The sequence below is a fragment of the Cupressus sempervirens genome, chromosome 1 (genome assembly GCF_028749045.1).
Source record: "Cupressus sempervirens isolate cs-2001-9-10 chromosome 1, ASM2874904v1, whole genome shotgun sequence".
NCBI lineage: Eukaryota > Viridiplantae > Streptophyta > Pinopsida > Cupressales > Cupressaceae > Cupressus > Cupressus sempervirens.
Window position 1 is genome coordinate 292680566 of NC_143118.1, and position 24831 is coordinate 292705396.

The 24831-nt window shown below is 34.5% G+C and overlaps 1 protein-coding gene across 2 annotated transcripts; it reads left to right on the top strand.

Moving 5' to 3' along the window:
• LOC149577255 (cation/H(+) antiporter 19-like) lies at positions 1-23207 on the top strand. 2 transcript variants are annotated; one of them, XM_089822886.1, is made up of 3 exons: positions 1-753; positions 20409-21410; positions 21558-23207. In XM_089822886.1, exons 1-3 carry the CDS (start codon positions 523-525, stop codon positions 22872-22874), a joined length of 2550 nt encoding a protein of 849 aa, XP_089679012.1. In that variant the 5' UTR covers positions 1-522; the 3' UTR covers positions 22875-23207. The 2 variants fall into 2 exon arrangements, with proteins under 2 accessions (XP_089679012.1, XP_089679022.1); XM_089822896.1 differs by lacking the exon at positions 1-753 and adding an exon at positions 16297-16658.
• The last annotated feature ends 1624 nt before the right edge of the window (positions 23208-24831 follow it).

Sequence of the window (24831 nt, forward strand, 5' to 3'; positions counted from 1 at the left end):
AAAAGAGCGGAGTGGATCTTTTGCCGAGTCATTCCGCGAGAAGATCTGCGCAAATAAGGGAGGATCACTGCAGTGTAGCCCAAAACAAAGAATAAAAAACTCTTTGCGAAAAAAACGATGAGTTGAAATCTGCACAAAACATCTCTGCGAATGATGGACGGTAGTGGAAGCTTTGGATCAAAAGAATTGCTAAAAACAACGCAGTTTGCCAATTCAATGGACAGTGTGCATTTGTCTTTTCAATGGAGATGATTATTTAAGGAGCAAAGTCCCAAAGCCTCGGCCTTTTACACCTTCTTGCCTTCTCAGCTGGCCAATGAAAGAGTTCACCAGATCGAAGCCTACTAGGGAAACTTTCCTTTTGCATAGGCTGAAAAAGAAGTCCGAATTCTTTAAAATGGAAACTTGCTCGATTATTTTTTGGATCGTAGCCGTTCCGCGGCGAAGCTAGTTGTTTCGATTGATTCGGCTTCTCTTCTTTTGATCGCGAGGTCGACTCCTGCCCTAGGAAAGAGAGAAATTATGGAGGGAAATTTTGCCCTAGCAGCTGCTGTTAATGCAACCGCTAAGGCTAATGCAACATGTTTCAAGCCTATGAAGACTACTTCGAACGGGGGATGGCAGGGAGATAATCCGATCCATTTTGCCCTACCGCTGCTGATCGTGCAGATCTGTCTCGTGCTCAGCGTGACTCGAACCCTCGCCTTCCTGCTCAGGCCGTTGCGGCAACCTCGCGTCGTAGCAGAAATCATTGTAAGTGCCCTATCGCATCTTTAAAATTCCGTATATTTATCTATTAAATTGCATCAATCTAGAAAAGCGTAGCTCTTTCGCTAGAAATTTAAATCTTGAATTTAAATCGAAAGATTCTGCTAGTTTGGAATTAGACGCAGAAATCTATCAATAAATGCTGCGATTTAAAAAAAACCTGTTTCACAATTTAAGATGATTAATCATGTCAAGCGTCGATAGATTTTCTGAGCTCGTATTTAAGTTGTTTACTAAGCATCTATTTCCAATTTATTGCAAATATCATCCGCACGTAACTGCACTTATTTACCGAAAATCGCAAAAACTTCTTCTGGCTCTCAAATTCACAGTAGGGCCAGTTTTATTGACAAATCCCTTTCCATCCACCTAAAAAACCTTTAACATTCTAAAGTAGTAAAGAAAAAATTGGACGCAATGATGATTCAGATCATTATTTTGATTTCAGAAGTAGGGCTATTAGTTAACAGGAAGTTTGTAGAGCTTCACCGTAAAAGTATTTGATTCCAGGTTCGAATCCCAGTGTTACCATTGCGTATAATGTGTTTCCACAACATGCAGTGCAGTAAGGTTGATGTTAGCAATTGTATATGGTTCTGTTCGTCTTTTTAATGATGAATTCGAGTAATTATTTTTAGATTTGAATGATCCCAGTCAACCTACTAGTTATAGCTTGCCTTCTACTTTATGATTTCCACTCAACAATTTTATGTCGAAAACAATCTCAGTGGACATGGTATCTTAAAACCGCCATTAATAAATTATCTGCCACCATTTATTTAAACCCTGGGAAATATTCACCACTGCCTTTACTTGACATGAATGAGGTGTGCCGACAAATAAGAATTTTCGGTCCTTACATCTTAAAATAAGTTTGCAGAATTTTCTGTAATTATACCTGATTGAATTTCATGGTGTAAACAAAAAGATATCAAGGCAATCTCCCTTTTTTAATATATTTTATTTGTAAATTTCTATAGGTTAAACTCGATTGGTAGTGGAGGTCTTATATTTTTTAATAGAAGTTTAAGTTTTTTTTATATTTAATATAGTCTATGTTATTATTTTCATGTCAACTGAAAAAATTGACTCGTCTCTACATCATATGTGTCCATATCTTTATTTTGTTTGAGCCTTGCATTTACCTCTTACCATTATTTTCACCATATTTTCTCGTGAAATAGTCTATTGGTTGTTCTAATTGGATCTTTCAATTAGTCTCATACAACCTCTTTTTCATTGCTTTTGTTACCCTTTTCTTTGTTTTGAAATTTTGAACCATCTCCAAACTTTGAGCAAGATCCTTAAATTAATCGTTTTGAAGTTTCCTAGTAATAGAAAATAAAAAATTGTTTCTTAAAATAATATTAGTTTAATCAATTGACAATTTTCAATTTATTCATTTGTTTGAGTTTTCTTATTGTTTTTTAGTGAGCTATTTCCTTTTTTTGTCTATTAGAAATTAAGAATGTTGTATTAATCATATTATAACTCAATTATTCTATCTACTTAAATTGTAGGGAAGTGGACTTTTATAATAGTTACAAAGTTAGTGAAATGCTTAACTTGGCTGGCATCCTCACACTCCTCCCTACTTTTTAAAGATTGAAATTGCATTTTCTCACTCACGAGTTGGGGTCCTATGGCTTCCAATGTCAGCACTGGTCAACCATTTATTAGTTTATTGCAACCCAGGGGTCTAGGTACTTTAGTTTCTCTATGCCCTACATGTTTTGTCTAATTCTCATGTTATCTCCTCTATGCAATGAGAGCTTAGTAGTTGTAGAGGAGTTTGTGAGAAATATTACTCTATAATTTTATGTTCATTGTTGTGTTCTAATTGAGTACTACCACGAATAGTGCTTTCTGATTCTTGCTCTCTCTTACATGTCCCTTTTTATCGGTAATGTCTCTAGCTATTAATGTGGTGTTCATGCTAAAGGGTCCTATGCCAATTTGATTTCCATTAGTTACATAGTTATCCCTCACATCATCATTTGTCGTGTTTTTTATACATTATGGATATCTATTTTTCTCCTTATTCATTCCCATACTATTAAAGAGTAGGAAAATTAAGGTCAACCCTTATGCTAAGTATTCATTTGTGGTAAAATTTGACTCTATATCTTATTGGAATGTTATATTTTTTATCTTGTTCTTAGTTTTTGGGATGTTATGTCATTATCAAGTTTTGGATTCCCTATTTTGACCCTCTATTTCTTTTAGTCACCTACTAGTTTGGATTTATCTAAAGAAACTCCCTTTTATATCCTCATGCAATACTTGCTATATTAACATTGTTAACTCATTGGGTAAATTTTCTATGGTGGACCAAGGCACTCTTTTATTTTGCATCACTAGTTTTTCGCATATTCATGTGGAACTACTTTTGCCTATGATTTTCCTAATATAAGTTTCTTTATAGGTTGTTAATTTCTTTTAGAGCTAGAAATTAGATTATGGAGGCACTCCCCTTTAATGTAGTTAGTATGGTTTATACTTCATCTATCTTTGGATTGTCAATCTTTAGCAACATGTTCTCATGCCATTACTTAGCTTATTTTGGCTAGCAATGACTACTCAACTTTTATATGAGAAATTTGTCCAACTAGGTAGTGGCCCCATGCAATTGTTCATTTTATTGCTTTGAAGCAATGATTTTAATTGATTTTAAAATATTAAATTTTAAATTAATTATTTTGATGGTTAAAAAAGGAGGGAAAAAATTTATGAAGACACATGATTTTTTTTTAATAAGCAGTGACTCCTTATTTCTAGGCCCCCATATTTAGGGCCCATTTGGCTATGGGAATAGGAATAGGGGAATAGGAATAGCTATTCTGGAATAGAAAATGGGGCTACGTATTTGTTAGTTGTATGTAGAGTCACCTTTTTTTTTTTTTTTTAAGGACCTCCTTCAAACCCCCTTTACCTACCTTCGTTCAAAGTCCTTTCCTCACCATTTATGTGTTCACCGCTCCTTGAAGTAGTCGATTGAAGTCGCAGGCTTCAACAGTTGTGATCCCCTTCATTTGAACCACTTTGAACCACTTTGAACACTGGTTCAAAGTAGTTCAACCAAAGATTTTCATACTAATGTTTTTTTCCCTTGGCAGGAAATATTTTTTTATGCTATGGCTTTCATTGAAGCACTTCAAACCACTTTGAATCTCAGTTCAAAATGGTTCAAAGTGGTTCTTGATCAGAACGATTGGCGATGATTTATTTCTAAAATACGGTGCGCCGCCTTTTCACAATCAATTGAGGCTCGTGTTAGATATCAAAAATCAAAAGATCTTGCTCTTTTTCCAAGGAGGAGGTCATCATCATTAGAAGTGGGAGAAAAGATCTCAGACTTGAGGAATGATCAGATATTGTATGAAATCAATCATTGTTAATTTATGTGAAAAGAGAAATCATTAAATGAAAAGCTCATGCAACGATGCTTCGAACGTGCCAAGGTTGATGTGAGGTGATATGTCATCATGCCTATTAATTATCCAATACTTCCGCATGTAAACCTTTCCTTTAACAAAACCATTCAGTAGCTTCGTAAATTACTTTGCAAAAAGCTGATTTCAAAGAGAAGGAGCTGTTAGAGAAGATAGAAGAAGTTGTTTGGTTTTCAGCAAAAAGCAGGTGAGAATTTAGAAATCTTTGTTTTGTTCTGCAAATTTTTTTTTTTCAAAGGATTGTCTGCCAGAGGTTTTGCTTGTTTGGTTGAAAATGAAGTCAGTCTTGCACTTTTTCGGCAATGCTTCCAGCCTTGAATGTAAAAGACCAGTGATCTGTTATACAAATTTAGAAGGGGTGAATGTAGAAAAACTACAAACGAATTTTCTTGAGAATACCAAAGAGGTTAAGGGATGCATGGAAGTGTTAACAAGTGGGTTAATTGAAGCCACTGTCTTTCCTCTTACTTTCGTGAGCCCTAAGCTTCTGCAACTTTGCATTGACCATTATGATGTAAGAAGTAGAAACATAAAAAGTGAGAATGGAAACACAATACTTTCCATCTCAAGGGAAACCATTTCATCTATTTTACAATTAACAGCAAATACCTTTGTTGCATTTTCACCCACTCAAGCTTTGGCCGAATATCAGGAAACCCCTAGCATTTTCTGAAACACCCTTGCCAGGAAATGGACTGAAGTTAACTATGGAGGTGGGTCTAGGCTGCCCAAAGTCATTACGAAGGATCACATGAAACCTCATATACATGACCTGGTTGTATTATTGCATAGGGTGAAGGGTTCAGCTCATGTATATTTGTTTGAAGAATGGATGTATAGATATATTGAGATTATCTTGAAGGGCGAGCAGTGGATGGACTGGGCGGAGATCATTGCCAATTCCTTGAGGAACCAACTCAAAAGGGCCAAAGAATCTCGTGAGGATTTCTATATGGCCTCGTATTTGACTTATTGTATTGCCTGTACATGTGATCTCACTACCCTTCCACATGGGGTATGGAACGAAGAGATAACCGTCTTCCAGTATTGTCCTTTGTTGTAGAAAGATAGAGTTTTGGAGGATTTATGTAAGGTGCATGATGTGTTGTATGGAAGCGTTTATTTGACTCTAAAAGGTGTTCAGATGCCACGACTTTCTTCCGAGTCACAAAAACTAGTTCAACAGTACGGGAGTCACTTCATTCAATTTCCTAGGTTCACATACTAATGAGTCGGAGGGTTTGAAGATGAACCTCTGAAGTTACCCCGATATGCCCTCGATTATTTCATTTTAGCCAAATTATGCAGGTAGCTTTTCTCAGTCATCAAAGATAATCTTCCTCAGAAGAATTGGGGAATGGATTTCCCTATCACATTGGGCTCCTTAGTCTGTACTAATAGGAATAACGCTTCCATCATCGAAAACAATTTGCTGGGATTCAATCTTGGTTTCTACCATAGCAGGAGAAATTTTAATAGTAAGGGGTATGTAGCTCTAACCCTTGGCCTTGAAGTAAATCCTTCAGATGCTCCTCATCTAGAAGACCTATGGAGAGATTGTGGAGATGAAGAAGAAGTCTTGAGGAAAGACCATTCTAGATTAACCTTACAGCAAATCAAGTCTTTCATATTGAAGTTCCAAACACAGGGAATTATTGAAGACAGTTCATACCTAATCGAGCCCGGTTGGGAAGAGTCCAATGATTCAAAGTTCCTAGTGGTAGACTGGAGCAAAGAGGAGGAAGATGATGTTAATTTGAGAGCTAGATCTATATTAACCTATACAGATGACTGGTTACAGAGGAAAAGGAAAGGTAATATCAATGAGTCTTCTCCTAAGGTGATTTCTTCCCTAGGACCACTTCAATCTGACATTCCATTTTCTCATATTGCAGGTGACGCACCGATTCCAAATAAGAAACTGAGATCCCCTCCCCATTCGCAAGCTACGACCCCTAGGACGAGATCCCAGTCTAAGTCCAAAGCCTCAAAGTAGCCTAGTATTCAGAAATAGAAAATGACATCTTAGAGGCAGGGTTCAGATGATAAATTTGTTTCCCTTGATGAAGGAGATGGCGAGGTTCAATTCATTGAAGCCCCGAGAGTAGATCAACCTAAATTCTTAACTCCAACTAGAGACACTCAGGTAACGTCAACCACTCCTACTGTTCCTTCGTGGTTATCGAATTCAATTAACAAGAAGCAGAGCCTACAGTCGGTATCCACACCAGTAAAGGACATAGTCACTAGATACACGGCCAGAGGTTCTAAGAAAAAAAAAAGTAAAAATGGATGCTTGTCTCACCAAAGACTCGATAACAGGAAAAATCACAGCAAAGGTGGCCACTTATAAACAAAAGAAAGAATCTGGGGAGATTGATGATGAAGGGTTCAAAGTTACTTCTTTTGAACTAGGTGCTATAAATAGAAATATTGGCAACAATTTCTTTAAGTTCTCTGTTGACCACATGCTCACACAATCAGAGAAAGATTCCAAGGAAAAGAAAGAACTAAAAGCAATGGTGGTGACAATGGCCGCATACATCGATTCACTGATCAACCTAGGGGTTGTTCCCATAATCCAGGTATCACAACCTTTTGACCCAAACTCTATTGAGAGCCAGCAATTGATGAAACAGATGCAGAGGGGAAAACTACTAACCGATGCCAAGACTAACTGGACGAATAACATAGTAAACCAGGGAAATAAATTTATCTCTGAAGTTGCTAGCATCTACTCCGAAGGTGAAATACTTCTAGGGGAGATTCAAACCTTGATCCCAGTATGGGAAACAAAATTAGCACGTTGCCAAGCTGTAGTTCTCCAGGTCTCAGAGGTTGAAAATTTCGGGGTCCTCAAATTCCTGAATGAAAATCCTATGAAAGCCGTGGACCCCTGTATACTTTTTATTCTGAAAAATAATATGAATTGGAAGGAGTCCATTTACAAAGAGACCATCATGGAAATACAGGGCATCGAAAGTAAGATCACAGGAATGCACGAGGAACTGGTAAAGGACATGAAGATTGTCAATCCTACAAACATCTTACAATTCGAGGAAGGAAATATGGACACTAAAGCACTAATCAGGAGTTTCACCAAAGTAGTAGAACAGATCAAAGGCAAAGAATCACCGAAGGCTGATGATTTCACCTCCTTGGAAAGCATCGAATCCATGCTGCGCCTTAATGAGAACCTGATGCCACGTCAGAACCTGAAGGTGAAGGAGTATAGGTGGCAGAAAGACGCATGCAGAGCTCGGGTGATGAGTTTGGAAAACCCATACCCACATGCCATGCAGGAATTCATATCCATGTTTCGGAGTTGGAAGCTAGTGTGTCAAACTGTTGGAGAAGAGGAGAAAACTGATGTAGATACTGGGAACTGAACGGTCGTCTGTTGGCACCCTTTCTTTTTGATAACTGCTTTCTAGTTTAATAACGGTTTCTTGTATTAATCCGATAGGGCTGAGTTTTAATGGAGGCCCTTCGAATTTGAAAAACTATAAATGATGGGGCATTGAACTGTGTTTTTTTAGCGGAGAGCAAATAGGAAATAGAAGATAAAGGTTAGATAGTAGTATTTCATTATAGATTTGATTTTGATAACAGTATTTGGGAATAGTATATGAATGTTTTGGCTTTCAACGACTTGGTGCATTGAAGTTTGAATATACATATATGAAGAATTTTGGATTATGCTTTGAAACTTTATTTTCAGAGTGTCGAATTATTATTACTTTGTGAATGTGATTTGGCAATTCGAAAATCCCAGTTTGTTGTTACTTGATTGTAAGTTCTTTAAATTTTCATTCTTTGTTGGTGATACATGTTGAGATTTTAACGAAAATTCATTCTTTGAAGTGGGTTTTCTTTTTCGTATCATTTGAATCTGTTCATCTTTAAGTAGCCTTTGATAATCACCTCACTACCCAGGAGTAGGTGAGAGACCCTTATGCACTTTTGGAAAAAGTGTGAAAATGGTTTCAAATTTATTGTAAATTTAATAATGGAGCTGTACATTTAGAAAATTCAGAGAGGAAGTGTAAAGTAAAATAAAAGTGCTTCCTCAACTGCAGTGAGCGATTCTGTCCTTTGTGATATTTGGGTATAGAGTGAATTTGATAAATGATTTAAAAGGACTAATCTGTTCACTAACAATAGTCCTATTCTCTGTTTGGTTCAGCCAATATTTGATGGGGAATTTGTGAACCCCAAAATTTATGTTTTCTAAAATAAATAAAAGTGGAATAGGAATACATATTCCAATAACACTATTTGGGTGGAATTGTAAAACCCCATTTTGGGGCCAAAATTGGAATACGTATTCCTATTTTACTTCATATTCCAATTTCGATTTGGTGCATCCAAATGAAGATTTCAAAATTCTAAGAATTTGCATACACCTATTCCGCTTGTATCCCTATCGCCAAATAGGCCCTTAACTACTTGATTTCAAGTAGAAAACCCTAATAAGAAGTGACATGGGAACATGGTGTAAGGGTCTCTAATTCTTCCTCATAGTGGACAAATGCACCACATGAATTTCTTAGCTTGGAATTGGTCGACTATGCTTATTATTTTTTGACTTGTGACAACCTTAGATTTATGGACATATTTTTTGAACTTGTTTGTATGTGAGTTGCAATCTATTGACAACATTGTAAAAGAGTCCAGTCCTCTAAAATAACCTTGAAACCAATCAAATATAATTGAACCTTCTTCTATAAATAAGATAGAAAATAGATGTATCTAAAGTCAAGTTGAAAGAAAAACTAGAATATGTCTCATTAAGCACAACAAAACAATCATTTATACAAGATTAATAGAATTACATAAACTAAATTAGAATTATTTTATTCTAATTTATTTGCATAACTCTTCCCTTATCCCTTATGTTGATATGCTATATAAAGACAATTTATGAAATATACACTATCATAAATGACCTAAACTATTTAAAAGAAAGAAAATAGGAGATATAAATGTGCCTATATATTAATTCTTAATTAATAAGATAATGAACAACTTGTTCAAGACTTAAAATTAATAACCAAAGGATGTCTAATATTGCTTAGCGTCCTATTCTCCTTGGTCACGAGCATAGAGTTTCTAGTATGACCTTTGGAGCTGTTATAGAGAGGTCGTCATTAATGTTTCCAAAAAGATGCAAGATACCATACAAGTTTTAAATTTAAAAAGAAGTCAGAGCCTTAGGAGGCTTATTCGAGTTTGAGTGTAGAAAGTTCAAGTTTGGAGTGTCTCGTGCAAGTCGTGGAAAGAGCTTGTTATTGTTCCATGTGACTAGCTATCACTCTCGACATTAAATTAAAGTCGATAAGAACTCACGAAAAATTATTGTCCACAAAATTACACTTTATATAAAGATAGTATAGCGGGGTCAATGTACCATAATATTTTTTTATGGGTAATGGATCACAATATTTTTATTTTTTATATAAGTTGTATAATCGATGCCAACCTTATGAGTCTTATTCCTTGTAGTTCAATGTATGATTTAAGATATGTATTTAGTGCAATGAATGAGGTTTGAGCTTGAAATTGAAGTCTCCAAAGAATTATGATTTAGTGATAAGCTTTGTATTTTAAGGGTAAATATTGAACTTAAAAAAATAGTAAACGATTAAAATAGAAGTTTGACTTTGTTGATATTAAGAGAAAAAGGGTTGGGAGGAGAAGTAGCATTTGAATTTGTTGAGGGATCAATTTTTAGTGAGTTAAGCTTTGATAAGATAAAGAATGAGGTTGAGATCATGTTCTATAAAAAAATGGTTAAATGGGTACTTCATAATTCTTGACCTTTGGTTGAAGAAGTTTCGATCTAGGATTTGCTCTCATATTAGATAGAAAATTTGATATTATGCACAATATAACAAAATATCAAAAAGAAAGACAAGATAATATCATCTTTTAAAAGTTGTGAAAATTTAAGTTTTACAATTTAATGCAAAATTGTTTATATGTGTGTATCTCTGTGTATATATATGTGTATTCACATTATGTATAATTTCATCATTTATTTTCGATATTTAAATAGATTCTAGAAAAGATAAATGTGGTCCTACCAATTCTACATGAGTAACCCCAAAGACCATTAAATTGATAAACACATATACTAAGAATATGACTGATGTGCTTTAAAGTGGGCATGAGGAAGAAAGGGGTTAAGAAATTTGTAGAAGTTTGAACATTAATCATTATATATTACTATTATCAACTATATTGTTATAAAATTGTTTTAAAATATTTTTAAAATATTATTTTATTTTTTTTAGAACAAAAATGAAAATCTAATAATTTGTTTAGTTAACTAATGCTAGCATAAATTTTAATATACATGGAAAGCTAACTACCTATAAATTTATAATAATTAAATAAAAAATTATTCTTAAAAATGTAACCCATTTCCTATTGATTCAAATTAATCAAATGAAATTTATACAATTCAATATATGAATTAAACTATAGAGTAGTAAATGATAAAACTAAGTATATTTATATGCAAGAGTTTACAACACAATGATAGTTTGTGAACCTTTATGGTAGTTTGTGAGTCTTTTGTATGGATGTCATAGGGTAGGTCCCCATGTTGCTACTTAGGGAAGGTCCCATGCAGCTCCTAAGCTTCTTTTGGCTAGCACTCAGCTACTCAATATTTTTGCTAGCAATAGTTGCTCAGCTTTTTGAGGAACAATTTTTGGAGTGGGTTGCCCCATGAATGGTAAAGTTTGCTTCTTATTTTTAAGAAACCTCTTAAATATTGTTTTTAAATAAGATTTTGAATATATTTCTTATAAATACATTGAGAAATAAAATGATAAGAAATATTAAAAAGTGATGAAAAAAAATATGATGATGACATGTGTAGGTTTTTACAATAACCATTTGTTTCTTATTTCTAGCCCCTCCCATTGTTCCCACAATTTGTCTTCTGTTGCCATATGGTTGCTTAAGTTTGTTTTGTGCTTAAATTTAAGCAGTTTTGTGTTCCCATGGACATTTTAAATTGTCTAAAAAGGATAATTTAGATTCTTTAGCTATTTTAGTGGATCGGCTATTATTTAGCAATTGAAGATAAGCTAGAGGAAAAGAGGATGGGCTCAAAATAAGTTGTGGATGCTTATTGCCAAAAATGTCATGGCTCCACAAACTATTATTCAAATAATTAATTTTGGTTTCAAATTTCCTACTTAAAATAAGCCCCAAAATATATATTCATGAGGCAACCAGCTCCACACTTATTTGCCAAAAAACTTAAGCTCCTACTGAAAGCCAAAATAAGCTAAACAATGACATCGGAACATGATCTTACCCCATGTCCCCATGCGGTTGCTTATGCTTGTTTTGTGCTTAAAAATAAGCATACAAGTGTCCCCATGCAAATTGTTAATTAGCAAAAAAGGATAATTTTGAATCTTCTCCTATTTTTATGGAGCAGCAGTTGCTTAACAATTACAAATAAAGTTGTTGAAAACAGGAGGCGCTGAAGTTAAGCAGCAACTGCATCCTGAAAAAAAGACCAGGTGTCTTCATAGTTTTTCTTCCCTCCATTTTATATTTCCCTCTGATTTTCTCTCTCCAAAATTTATATGTATAAATCATTATAAATTGAAAATGATTTGTTCAATGAATAATATATATATATATATATATATTTCAATTATATATTACTTGTTATACCTAAAACTTCATATATTTTCAATTATATACTACTTGTTATATCTGAAATTTTTTCCAGCTTTGAGATGATGTTAGCGTTAAATGATTCTTCTAGCTTCTACAATCAGCAAATTGTTATACGAGAGTTTTAGCTGTTACAAGATTGTTTGATGTAGTTCTGTTTTAAATTGTTTCTAGATATGATTTTCCATTGACTTCTTTAGTTAGCATAAAAAGGTGCAAATATTGATATAAAAATATATATTTTGATGACACATAATGTAAAAAATATAAGCAGAAAAAATAAGCAAATTTAAAAATTCCATGGAGCCACCTGCTCATAAAAGGTTCCTTAAAATGTGGAGCAGCGGCTGCTAGCCAAATTAAACTTTAGCAGTCGCATGGGGACCTCCTCTTATTTTTAAATCCTAAATAATAGGTGCTTCACTAAAGTACGAGAAGATTCCAATTTATCCTTTTTCCAAGATTAAAAGTTTGCATGGGGACATTCAAGGGGCTTAAATTTAAGCTAAAATGGTACTTAACTAATCTCATGAAGACATGAGATTAGTTGGAATCTACAAGGATGTGAATAAATTATGGATTCTTATTATTAAGAAAAGTTTATGATTTGTCTTTGGGATCTTAAAAAATTGATTATTTTGGTGGGTCAAGTTAGTTAGATAGAGTTAGATTTGCATTTGTGGAATATGATTTAGTAATTTTTTTTATTTCTTCTTTTTTGTAATATTCAATTGATTTCTAAATTTTAATTTTTTAACCATAAGATTGTTTATAGTAATAAATGTATTTTAAAAATTCAAACATTGTTTCAATATCTAGATTATGTCTTAACATTACATTTCAAATATAATGCAAATCTAAATCATTTCATTTGTAAAATTGAAATGTCTATCCTTATAATATAAATAAAAGTGAAATAAGATGCTAGGATGGTAAATGAATGTATTTGATTATCTTTAAATATAAGGATATGCAAATAAATAATTTGAGCATTGTTTATTCAAGTAATAGTAGGTGAAAAGTAGTAGGGATGTTAAAGGATTGCAATTCAATTAATTGAGCACAATTAGTGAAGATGATGACATGAGATAGAAAAAGTTATCCACAAAGTTCAAATCCTCTATAGCCTATTTGAATTGGAGGTGGTTTATTAAAAGTCAAATTCAAAATATAGATACAACAAATAATCAAAATATAACTCTTTATTTATATGTAAATAATTATAAATATATAAAATTGATGATAAATATTTAAAATGGGTGCAACCTCTCATCATAATCGTTAAACTACTAATAGTTAAATTCTTAATATAAATATAATATAATCGTTAAACTACTAATAGTTAAATTCTTAATATAGATATAATAAAATAGAGAATCAAAATAGAGCTCTCTATTTATGTGAGTTATGAATGTAGAAAATTGATGATAAGTATGTCGAATGTTGCAACCTCCCATCAGAATCTTTAAACCATAGTATTATGTCATTATTAAAGTTATTATATATAAAAAGAAAAGTCACATCGGAAAGAAAATATTCGTGTCCTCAAGCTATTTCTTTTTGTTTACGAATGGAAAATGTTCGTTATTCCCACTCAAGCGAATACTACGAGAACGCTAAAATATAGACTGAAAATCATAACATATTGTTTCAGGGGTCGATATCCTAATATTTTAAGGAAATTCCATTTAGAAAACCGTCGCTGCATTTGTCAGTAATGCGCAATAATTAATATAAAATGTCAAATCAGAGCGACTTTGGCATCAACCTAGCCTACTCTGAAGTCTGAACCATTGAATTTTCGGAAAATTTGGAATAATAGAAGTTCCATCGTACTAAACATGGTTTGACATATCTCAGCTTTACATCACCCCAATATTCGTCTGAAATGCATTTCGCAGTTTCTTAGCATCCATGCGGCTTTTAGTTTCTCCACTACAGATTCCTGAAATACTTTTATTCATTTCTTTTGCAATTCAAGCACTTAATGGGCGTCACACTCTTTTACAGCTGCTGCAAGCTTTGAATTAAACAGTAATTAAATTGCAGCACAAACTTTGTGTGTGACAACTTTACGCGTTGTATGAGATACATGGCAGACAAAGTTTCCTTTTTGGCTGTGTACCAAGAGCGTTGCAGGCACAACTGAGGTTGATTTGTGTGATTTCTTCTTTTAAATAATTGCATATGCAATATCTGTGTGTTTGTTCCGTTAGAAGGAAGTGGAGTCTTAGCTTCTTGTTTATATAGTTGAGGTCGAGAGGTCGAATCCTGTAGAGAGATAGACTACGATGGAGTTTGCAAAGGTGAGATCTTCCACTTCGACTGGATGTGTGAAGCTAATGAAAACGTCTTCTAATGGAGTATGGCAGGGTGATAATCCCATACATTTTGCGCTGCCGCTTCTCATAATGCAAATGTTTGTTGTTCTTGCCATGAGTCGAACCTTGGCCTTTCTGCTCAGGCCTCTGAGACAGCCTCGTGTCATTATAGAAATAGTTGTAAGTAGCATTCATTTGTCTTCTACATCTCATTTTTCTCTATTTGTAATGAATTAAAGTATGTAGAAAATTGTTATTGTACTTGTGGATTGATTAAAACTCCACTGTTTCAAGCTTCTAGATCCAAGATTAGTATGTAAAGGTGGATGATCTCTTGGTAAACAAATAATTCACTTGGCATAAAAACCCAAAAACATATTATACAATAAGAATATATAATTTTAGATGAATTTAATTTAGGAGTAGGATTTGTTGCTTGAGTAATGAATATATATCAAATAGAATTAAGTAATTGTATCAAATAAATTTTAATTAGTTTTGGAATATGTATGGAGGAATATTTTGTTAAGGATGATAGGAACTTCATTGTTAGTATTTTATATTAATAAGGTCTTATCAAGAAAACATTTGAATCTACAAATAATTTTCAAATTTTAGTGTCAAATTTTGTGTTAACTTGTGTACCTATATTTAAATTAGATTTGTGTTGAAAGACATTATTTATGAATATCTAGATAGAGAGATTTAGATAAAGAGTTTTTTCTATCTTTTTCAAATATCTAGATAGATAGATTTAGAGACAATGAACAAATGTTGAAGACTTCAAGGTCTATGATGATCTCATATTTTGAATTGACAAGAATATTCTTGGATACAGTAACAAAGTACACAAATATAAGTTTGTTAGTTCATAATGTTTGTAATAAGAGAATGGGAAAGATCAAATCTAAACAAAAAATAAATGAAAAATATGGAAAATAAATGAAAAGTAATATAATGACTCAAATTTAATGTGAAATTATAGCACATACAAATAGTTTGTTACATTATAACAGTGCCCTTTAAAACATGAAACTGTATTATAATATTTTTCTTTTATATCAATTTCTAAAATTTCAAAATTTCATTTGTATTTTTTAACAATGACCTTTTAAACATTTGTTAGAATATATGAACTTTTAAACTTTTTCAATCATTTTATCTATTTTCTAATATATTTCTTTAATATAAATATTCATAATATTAATATTTAGAAGTCCGTGCTTTGTAGTTAAATTAATTTATAAATTTTAATTTTAAAAAATTGTAAAATTATATAAATAAATAAATATGAAAATAATTTTTCCTTTTGTATTGGAGAGGATTTGAACGGTAATCATCTACATAAATTTTGCATTAGAGTTTACAAATTTAAAACAAATCAAAATATTTTAAATTGTTCTAATATTATCTTATGAAAATATATAATAAAATTATGCTTATTTAAAATCACACTATAATGACCCTGAAGATCCACCTGTTATATGACTGTTTTAGATAAGCCGCCTAAATTATATTTTGCCCAAAATCTGGATTGCTTTAATGAAGAGATCATTCACCACCGTAACCCCCTGTGAATATTGAGTATTGTATGCAGCGATAAAACCAGTACAAATGGAAACAATCAATTGAGCTTGCAAATTGAATAGCTTTTGGTAATGTTGTTTTATGGCAATTAAATTTTGATTGGATTTGATCGGTCAAATATAAATTTCGGGAAAGCAATTCTTAATATAGGATTCTTGAAGAACTAAGCAAATGGCGAGAATTAAGATTACGAGCACTGACCCTGGCCTCGTTCCCGGCAATATCGCATTCAGCACCCGAAAAATAAGATCTTCCCCCAATTTCTTTAAATAGCAGATCGATTAATGCGTGATAAAAAAGCGCATCTGTGAAATTGAGCGGCGGAGGTGGACTTTCTTTATACAAAACGCGTCCGTGGGTTTGTTTCTCGTGAGCCCTTTTCTTCCATACCACCGAGGTCGCTCTCCGGGCGGCTTCTGGTTGTTGTGAGAACTTGATCTTTCTTATCCGAAAGATCACAAGTGTGACTACCCATTCAATATAAGGCATGCGAATTCAGTAATTCCTTACAATTGGGCAGCCTGCGCTGAAATTCCGTTCAAGCTTGTTCGCAGTTGAGCGAAACTGGTGCAATTTTTTGTACATAATTCTGTCATCGATAAAAATGATGGAGCGCAGTCTAGCGCAAGCTGCTGGCACAGGAAATGGTAGCGTATGTAATGAGCTGATGAAGATTGCGTCAAACGGAGCATGGCAAGGCGATAATCCCATTCATTTTGCGTTCCCTCTGCTCATTCTGCAGATCTGTGTTGTGCTTCTTGTTACCAGGACCGCTGCTTTCTTGCTAAAGCCCTTCCGTCAGCCTCGGGTCGTTGCAGAGATCATGGTAAGGACTACCCCATAGTAATTTGGAGATCTTTGTGAGGGATGTAACCATGATTTTATCTTCTGAAATGTCTTTTTGGGTATGTATGCACTCTTTCTCTGTCGAATTCCAACTCTGTAGTTGGGATCTTTGATTCCCGCCCCTTAGGTGTATAAATTTATTTTTCCTTTTAGGTTGTGTTTCCGCACTAAGAAAACATTTAGAATGCCCTTGAAAGCGATGAATCGTCAGTGGGCCTTTTCTTTATCCTGTCTCAGAAACAACTTTGAATCTTTCAATTTTAATGAATATTTTGTCTGCCCTAATTATGCACAAAAAGCGTTAGCATTCTGTTTAATGCAGTATCAGCGCTATATGCACAAAAACCGTTAACATAAAGCTTAAAGCAGTATGAACGTTTAAACATTCATCATGTCTTGTATAACTTGGTCGAGTTAGAACAGCTTCTCTGTAGAGGCTTTGTGATATTTACTGTTCGCCTTTTCCTTGGTTAATTTTTGTTAGTGGTGACTACTTATTCTTTGTTGCACATATAAATTACTTGAGAAACGATAGCATCTGATAAAAAACTGAATAAAGAGGGCGAGCAAACAATCCGTAGTCACTGTCGACTTTTACAGATGCTTGCCTGTATATTAAACTTAAAGTGGTATATACAAAAGCCAAGTAGAGTGGCCCCTGTGGAAGATGTTGAGGGGAGGCGGGGTTAGTGCAAACTATTCAAAAAGTGGATGAAATCTGACACTCGTAGGATCCATCTAAAAGAGGCTAGGATAGATAGGGAGGTTATGGAATAGGAGGATCCAATTTCATTTGCTGTTCCAAGTTTCTAATTTTTATACTAGTTTCTAAATTAAATTAGGATTGATAGTCATTGTTATACATTTTTTTTTCTTGTCATTTATTTAAATTTAGCATAGTAAGAAATTCTTTAATCGCCTGTTTTGCTTCTTGTATAACATTTTTATATTGACTAAAAATATCTATAATATAATATTTGAGGTGGTTGATAGTTTCATATACAAGAAGCCAATCGCATTTCTTTATATTTGTCTCATATGAGATTTTGTAAGTGGGATTATTTTTTTCAATAAAATAACTCCCACTTCATAAATTAAAACTTGATATCGACTGAAATGTCATTATAGTCTTACCTGTAACATTAATACAGAAAAAAATACATCGATGCGATGTATTTCAAAAATAAGAATTCTTGAATATGAATAATCTCACTGAATGTCATTAAATGGCTACCTGCATTTGAAGGTGTATAAGCAATTTTTATCGCGTCTCAATCCCTCTGATCATTAAGGATTTTGGAAGAATTTTCCTTCCACAAATATCTATATTTTTGTTGACATAGTCTCTCTTTTGTCTCATCATCTTATGCAATGATGAAAGCCTTGAGCAGTTACTGTGCTTGATATATGCTGAAACTGAAAACTTGTTAGTAATTAAAAGCCATTTGCAGCCTGAATTTATAAAATAGATGTAGAGCTCAACCTGATTAATTGAACTGAAACATCTTCATCAAATGAATCAGATAGGAGAGGACAGGCCTATCTTTTCTTACCACAAATTCAGATTTAGGTATCTAGATATTAAAAATCATGGATGACATGGCAATGTGAAAATTTAAGTCATATATAGCCATGAAGGGTTGATGAAAACGGATCGCTAGTTTTGTCGTCCCAGCTTTCAAATCAGAGAAATGGATACTTTTGGTCAGAATGTTATTTGTTTCCATTGTGTTTGATATGCTCATAGAGATGATTGGATATTGATCAAAATAACCGTTTTCCAATTTCTTAAGGAGTTGATTAAACAATTGCACGTTGCGTGTTCCTTTCAACTACTTTTATTTTATTTTTCTCATGAATAAATATTATTTTTCTGATGAATAAATATTATTTTTCTGAATTATAAACAGTATATAATGACTGAATGGTGATCCAAGAAGAGTCATTGAAAGTATAATTAAATTATTTATCTTCTGCATATTATCCGGTCAGGGATGTTTAATATGAATATGAATGTAGTGCCACTTTTTTTTGAAGGCCAGTGTGTCAAGAGTGAAAGGTAAGCTCATATCGTGTATACATCTTGACTGCGAGTTCTCTGTAGGCGAATATAAACTCAGGAAAACATTAGCATGTGAAGACCTATATGATGTGCATTAACTATTTATGAGAGTGATATCCACCAAAAAACAAGGATAAGTTTTTAATTCATTATTAAATCTAAGTGGACAATATTCAAATCCAACAAACTTCTGGAGCTCATTTCCGCATGCTACTGAAACTGTATTTTTCATTAATTTTTGTGCGGTAGTCCAAATCCTACAGCTTTGAATTCTATTCCATTAATCCATAACCTCCATATGTTTCTTAGTTTGCAAACTGTGAAATGACTATAAAATAAGCAAATGGTATTAGACAGATATTGTGAGAGCACTTTCTTTGTATAGGTGCATGGCGTATAATTCCTAATGACTGACAATGATTATATGAGACATACCATTTAAATCTGACTACCAAATGTCAAACTTCTCTGTTGTATGTTTATCTTTTCATATGAACTCTATATAAGTTGGAAAGTTGACTCTTAAATTTATCCGGTTAGTTTTAATCAGTAGGTTTTTAATCATGGCGATTTTTAAATTCAGATAGCTGTATGTATCTTTAGAAGGGAGCGGAATGATTTTGATGTTACTGAACATCATTAATGAAAACTATAAGGCAAAATTTATGTTCGGTCGGGATTGTTTCAATTACTGTACAACTCTTACTATAACATTTTATCGGTTGATCCATACTCTAGAAAGGCTTTCTCACACAAGGAAAAGCTTGAATGGAGAATATAGTCAATGGTGTGTATTCGCGATAGTGATAGCAGATGCATTGATGATTATCCTTAGCTATAATTTGAATCCTACAGTTTGAAATCCATCAAGCATCTACAGCCCATTTTGCATGTTGATAGCAATTTAACTTTCCTGCGTATAGTAATTACTCAAGAAACATCCTTCAAAATCTGGATTATGAATGTCTAATCTGCTTCACTTAAGCTTTTTCTAAACCTTACATGTAAATCATTGATGCAGAAACTATGTCCTAAATCATTGATGCAGAAACTATGTCCTTAACTCTCTGTTTGTCGGTAGGTTTTTCTATCATCCTAGCTTTTAAATTCAGCTTACTTTACGGATCTTTATGTCTGATCAGTATTGGGTCAGTGGTTGTCCAACTACTTCCATGATCCATCCTATAGATGTATTTGCTCACACAGAGAAAATCAGTGCTTAATTTGTCTATAATGTATTTGGCCTTATTAGTGTCTTGATATCATTTGGTAGAATTAGGACGTATGTTGCGTTTCTATGGATGAACTTCGAGTTACGAGCTCCGAGTTAGGAATGGATAACTGTTTATAATGGGTTAGGAGCTTTGAGTTTTAGCAATCTAGATAGGTAAGTCGAGAATAAAGAAAACAGTTTGGAATGGATGTCTCCACTGCTGAAATCCGCCTGTTCATGCTCTACGAGAGAATTTAAGCAACCCTTACTTCATACCCCACCCCTTTTTCAGAGAGCCCAAAAGTAACAGTATTTCTTTGTTATTTGCGACTTGGGGGGTGGTTTAAGCATTAAATTTAAAAATATATTTTGGTCTTTAGTGATTGAATGGACGACTGTGTATTATTATATTTTATATTTGTTCTGTGTTCTAAAAACTTAGTCCGCACTTGCAGGGAGGCATTATTCTTGGCCCATCTGTTATAGGACGCAGCGAGACTTACATGAAAACTGTTTTCCCCAAGAATAGCACCCCTGTGCTTGAAACTGTTGCTAATATCGGTCTCTTATTCTTTCTCTTTCTGGTTGGGTTGGAGCTAGATTTCAATGCCATTAAGCGAACAGGAAGAAAATCGCTGGCCATTGCAGCTGCTGGAATAACTTTACCGTTTGTAGCCGGGATTGGTGTTGCCTTCTTACTGAGGTCAACTATTTCAAAAGGTGTGGACTATGGCGCCTTTCTTGTTTTCATGGGTGTTGCGCTGTCTATCACTGCCTTCCCTGTGCTAGCAAGGATACTTGCAGAGCTCAAACTTCTTACAAGAGATGTGGGTCAGATGGCCATGTCTGCAGCGGCAGTCAACGATGTGGTAGCATGGATTCTCTTAGCCATTGCTGTTGCTCTTTCAGGCTCAGGCAAAAGTCCAGTCATAGCCGTTTTTGTTCTGCTATGTGGTGTAGCATTTGTGGCCTTCATGATGTTTGCAGTGAGACCCATGATGGCGTTGATGGGCCGCCGGTCACCTGACAATGAGCCGGTCAGTGAGCTTTTTATCTGCATAACACTTGCAGGTGTCCTAGCGTCTGGGTTTGTAACAGATGCAATCGGTATCCACTCAATCTTTGGAGCTTTTGTCTTTGGATTAACCATTCCCAAGGAGGGCCCCTTTGCAGGAATGTTGATTGAGAAGATTGAAGATTTTGTTGGTGTTCTGCTTTTGCCATTGTATTTTGCTTCTAGTGGGTTGAAGACAAATATTTCAACGGTTAGCAGTGCTCAATCATGGGGTCTCCTTGTTTTGGTGATCATGACTGCCTGTACTGGAAAGATCTTGGGAACTGTTTTTGTTGCATTAGCCCACAAAGTTTCCTTCCGCGAATCACTCACCTTGGGATTCCTAATGAACACCAAAGGGCTGGTAGAGTTAATCGTCCTCAACATTGGGAAGGACAGAAAGGTGTGATAACTATTCCTCAAACTGTTATTCATATTGATCATTGACTATTGACATTGTTCAAGATTGAAATCTCTGAAACTGTCTTGAAAGATGCATTTAGAAATTTAATTGCTTTTCAATTCTGACCCTCTTTCTTTTGATTTCCAGGTTTTGAATGATGAAGTGTTCGCTCTCATGGTGTTGATGGCCCTGTTTACAACATTCATCACTACCCCAGTTGTAATGGCTATATACAAGCCGGCAAGGAAGCAAGTCCCGTACAAGCACCGGAAACTACAAAGAGACAAGGAAAAGGACGAGCTCAGGATTCTGGCCTGTGTCCATGGCACCAAGAACATCCCTGCCATTATAAACCTAATGGAGGCCTCCAGAGGAATCAGAAAGTCTGCCCTACGCCTCTATATCATGCACCTCGTAGAGCTCTCTGAGAGGTCTTCATCCATCATGATGGTTCACAAAGCAAGGAAAAATGGGCAACCATTCTGGAACAGAAACAGGTCTCATGAAGACCAGATAGTAATTGCGTTCGATGCATTTGAGCAGCTGAGCAAGGTTCAAGTAAGACCCATGACTGAAATCTCTGCATTCCAAGACATGCATATAGACATCTGCAATGTTGCAGAAGAAAAGAGAGCCGCAATGATTATTCTACCCTTCCACAAATACCAAAGAGTAGATGGAGCCCTGGAGTCTGTGAATGCTGGAATAAGGACAGTGAACCAGAAGGTGTTGAAGCACGCCCCTTGCTCTGTAGGCATTTTAGTAAACAGGGGACTTGGAGGCCATTCCCAGCTGGCACCTTCCAGTGTCTCCCATAACATTGCAGTGCTTTTCTTTGGAGGTCCAGATGATAGGGAAGCTTTAGTCTATGGCAGAAGAATGGCAGAGCATCCCGGCATTAAACTATCGATCATAAGGTTCCTGCCAAACAGTGAAATGAATCACGTTGCGCTCAATTTAACCCCACTCCCCGCACATGACCATGAGAGACACCGAGAAACTTACACATTCTCTACTGCAGAGATGAACAGGGAGCAGGAAAGCGTTTTAGATGAGGAAGCCCTGGCCGATATAATCAGCGACATGAACACATCCGTTCCATCCACTCCAAAGAAATCTCCAGGCAGGAATGGCTTTTCCGATGATGTAAAGGGCTCTATTGTGTATACCGAGCAGCAGATCAGTAACACGGTTGAATCCGTCCTTTCAATTGGTAAGAGCAATGAATACAATCTGATTTTGGTTGGCAGGGGGCGCTTTCCTTCTCCTCTGGTGGCAGATTTGGCAGATAGAGTTGCAGAGTGTGCTGAATTGGGTCCAATTGGGGATCTGCTGGCTTCGTCTAGCGTTCAAATCAGTGCCTCGGTGCTTGTGATTCAGCAACATGATCACATTCACACTCATGAGGTACCATTTGCAAAGGGCACGAGCTCTCCAACTCCACTCACCATAACCACTGAATGAAGGGCGATGCGAAAGGAAGAATGTTTCTAAACCAGTTGTAGATGTTTAAGTTTTCTGTATGTATATATATTGTCAGTGTTGGCCATCTGGATTATGCTGAAGAGATTCCATTTTGCCCTATGTATATCGGCACATATGGATCAGCATATTAAGAACTTATATCTGGCCTTTTTATGCAAGCTGTCAATATATCTCTGTGCATATGACACTTATTAGTACCTTTGTTCGGAAGACTTCAGTGATAACCATTTCTTGTTAACATTGAATCAAAAATTGTGCAAATCTTTGAAATAAAAAAATCTGTGTGGACACCAAAAGTTCATGGTTTCGAAATATTATATTGGTTCCCAAATATTATCGTAGGAATGGAATTTTGGGAAGCAATAGTAGAGTATCGTCATAATGAAAACCTCGAAAAATATGTTGATTAATTAGGTTTTCTTAAACTAAGATATGGATGAGGTTTATAAAGGGAGGTTTCAAATTTAATGGTTTGTTTATGTTATTAAGGACTATCTTTTAGTGAGTGGATTTGTGACTGTATGAATTTTATTTATTATTTTAAATATATAATTTAACATAGTAAATAAGTTTGAAATTATAAAAAATTAATGGGTAGAAATCTAAAAAGTTTATATGGAGAATCATGTGTTTAAATGTGTCTAATTAATAATATTTGTGATTGTTGAAGAGAAAATTCTATTAAATTTTGAAGCTTCTTTTGTGACCTTATTCTAATAGCACCTCTGTAGGGATGGAAAGTACCCCAACAACAACTTTTATCCACTTCTCATGTTGAAATTGTTTATTTTTGCTAAGCTTTTTTATGGTGATTTTTTTATACATAGGGTTTCTACATAGAAACCCTAACTACCATGCCTTAATCCTAAAGAAACCTAAACTATTGTTTGATTATTGTATTGTCTAATTTTCAACTAAATTGCTAATACACAATTAACATGACTAAGAAAAGTGCAAACCTCCCCATTTTATCAACAATCAAGATCTTTTTGTTAATCTCAGATTGGTTTTGACATATGAGTGACAATATACTTAAGTCATTTACTTAGTTCATGCCGAGCATAAATTGTCAAATAGTATATGCAGAGCGAGAGATATACAGTAAGTGCCGAGTCACTCAAGTGTCAATTCATTCAGATGCTGAGTGATCAATGGATCCCTAATCATTCAGAGGCCAAGTTACAACATTGAAGCTGTAGTTGATGCCAAGCATCAAGGACTTCAAGTGCCGACTAATACAGCTTTGACATAGTTGTTTATATTGGCACAAACTACTATGTAAACCTTTTTGGGGCCAACTTAAGGATTGTTTTGAGATCTTAGATGATAAGGACAAATCTTTATTGTGAATCCCTATGCTGTTCATGCAACCAATCAAAAAAAGGGAAGGATTAAGCGGCAATATGGGTGAATCACAATTGTTGATTCATACCTAACCCTAAGTCACCTAGATCTTCTTAAGGAGGACAAACCCTAAAATTTTTATACATGTGGAAGGAGAAAATAGAGAAATTTGTATGCGCAAATAGAGCATTCATGGTGGCTAAGGAATTGTGAATTGAGATAGATTGCAAAATTAGTTAGAAGAGAATAGAGGAAATACATTAGAAGATAACAAAGAGACATTTGATCAGCAAGGATCAAGTACACATCAGGAAAAAGGTGATATGTTATCTAGCAGAAAAGTGCTAACTGAAGGATCATTGTTGAGATATTCTAACAGGTGAATCAGTTAAATCTCTTAACAAAGTATTGTTAACAGGATGTTGTAAATCCTTTAACAAGGTGCTTACTTCATTATAAGTTAAAGTCCTTTTACTAGACACTCTTCTAACAAGGTGTTGAAATCCTTTAACAGGGTAAGATATAACAATCTTGTAAGCTCTTAACATGGCAGACATTTCACAGGGTAGATCATGTTTCATGATCAAACATT

Coding starts and splice junctions, on each gene's coding strand:
- LOC149577255 (XM_089822886.1), top strand. CDS start 523: ATGGAGGGAAATTTTGCCCTAGCAGCTGCTGTTAATGCAACCGCTAAG. Junction 754..20,408: donor GCGTCGTAGCAGAAATCATT/GTAAGTGCCCTA, acceptor CCGCACTTGCAG/GGAGGCATTATTCTTGGCCC. Junction 21,411..21,557: donor ACATTGGGAAGGACAGAAAG/GTGTGATAACTA, acceptor TTTGATTTCCAG/GTTTTGAATGATGAAGTGTT.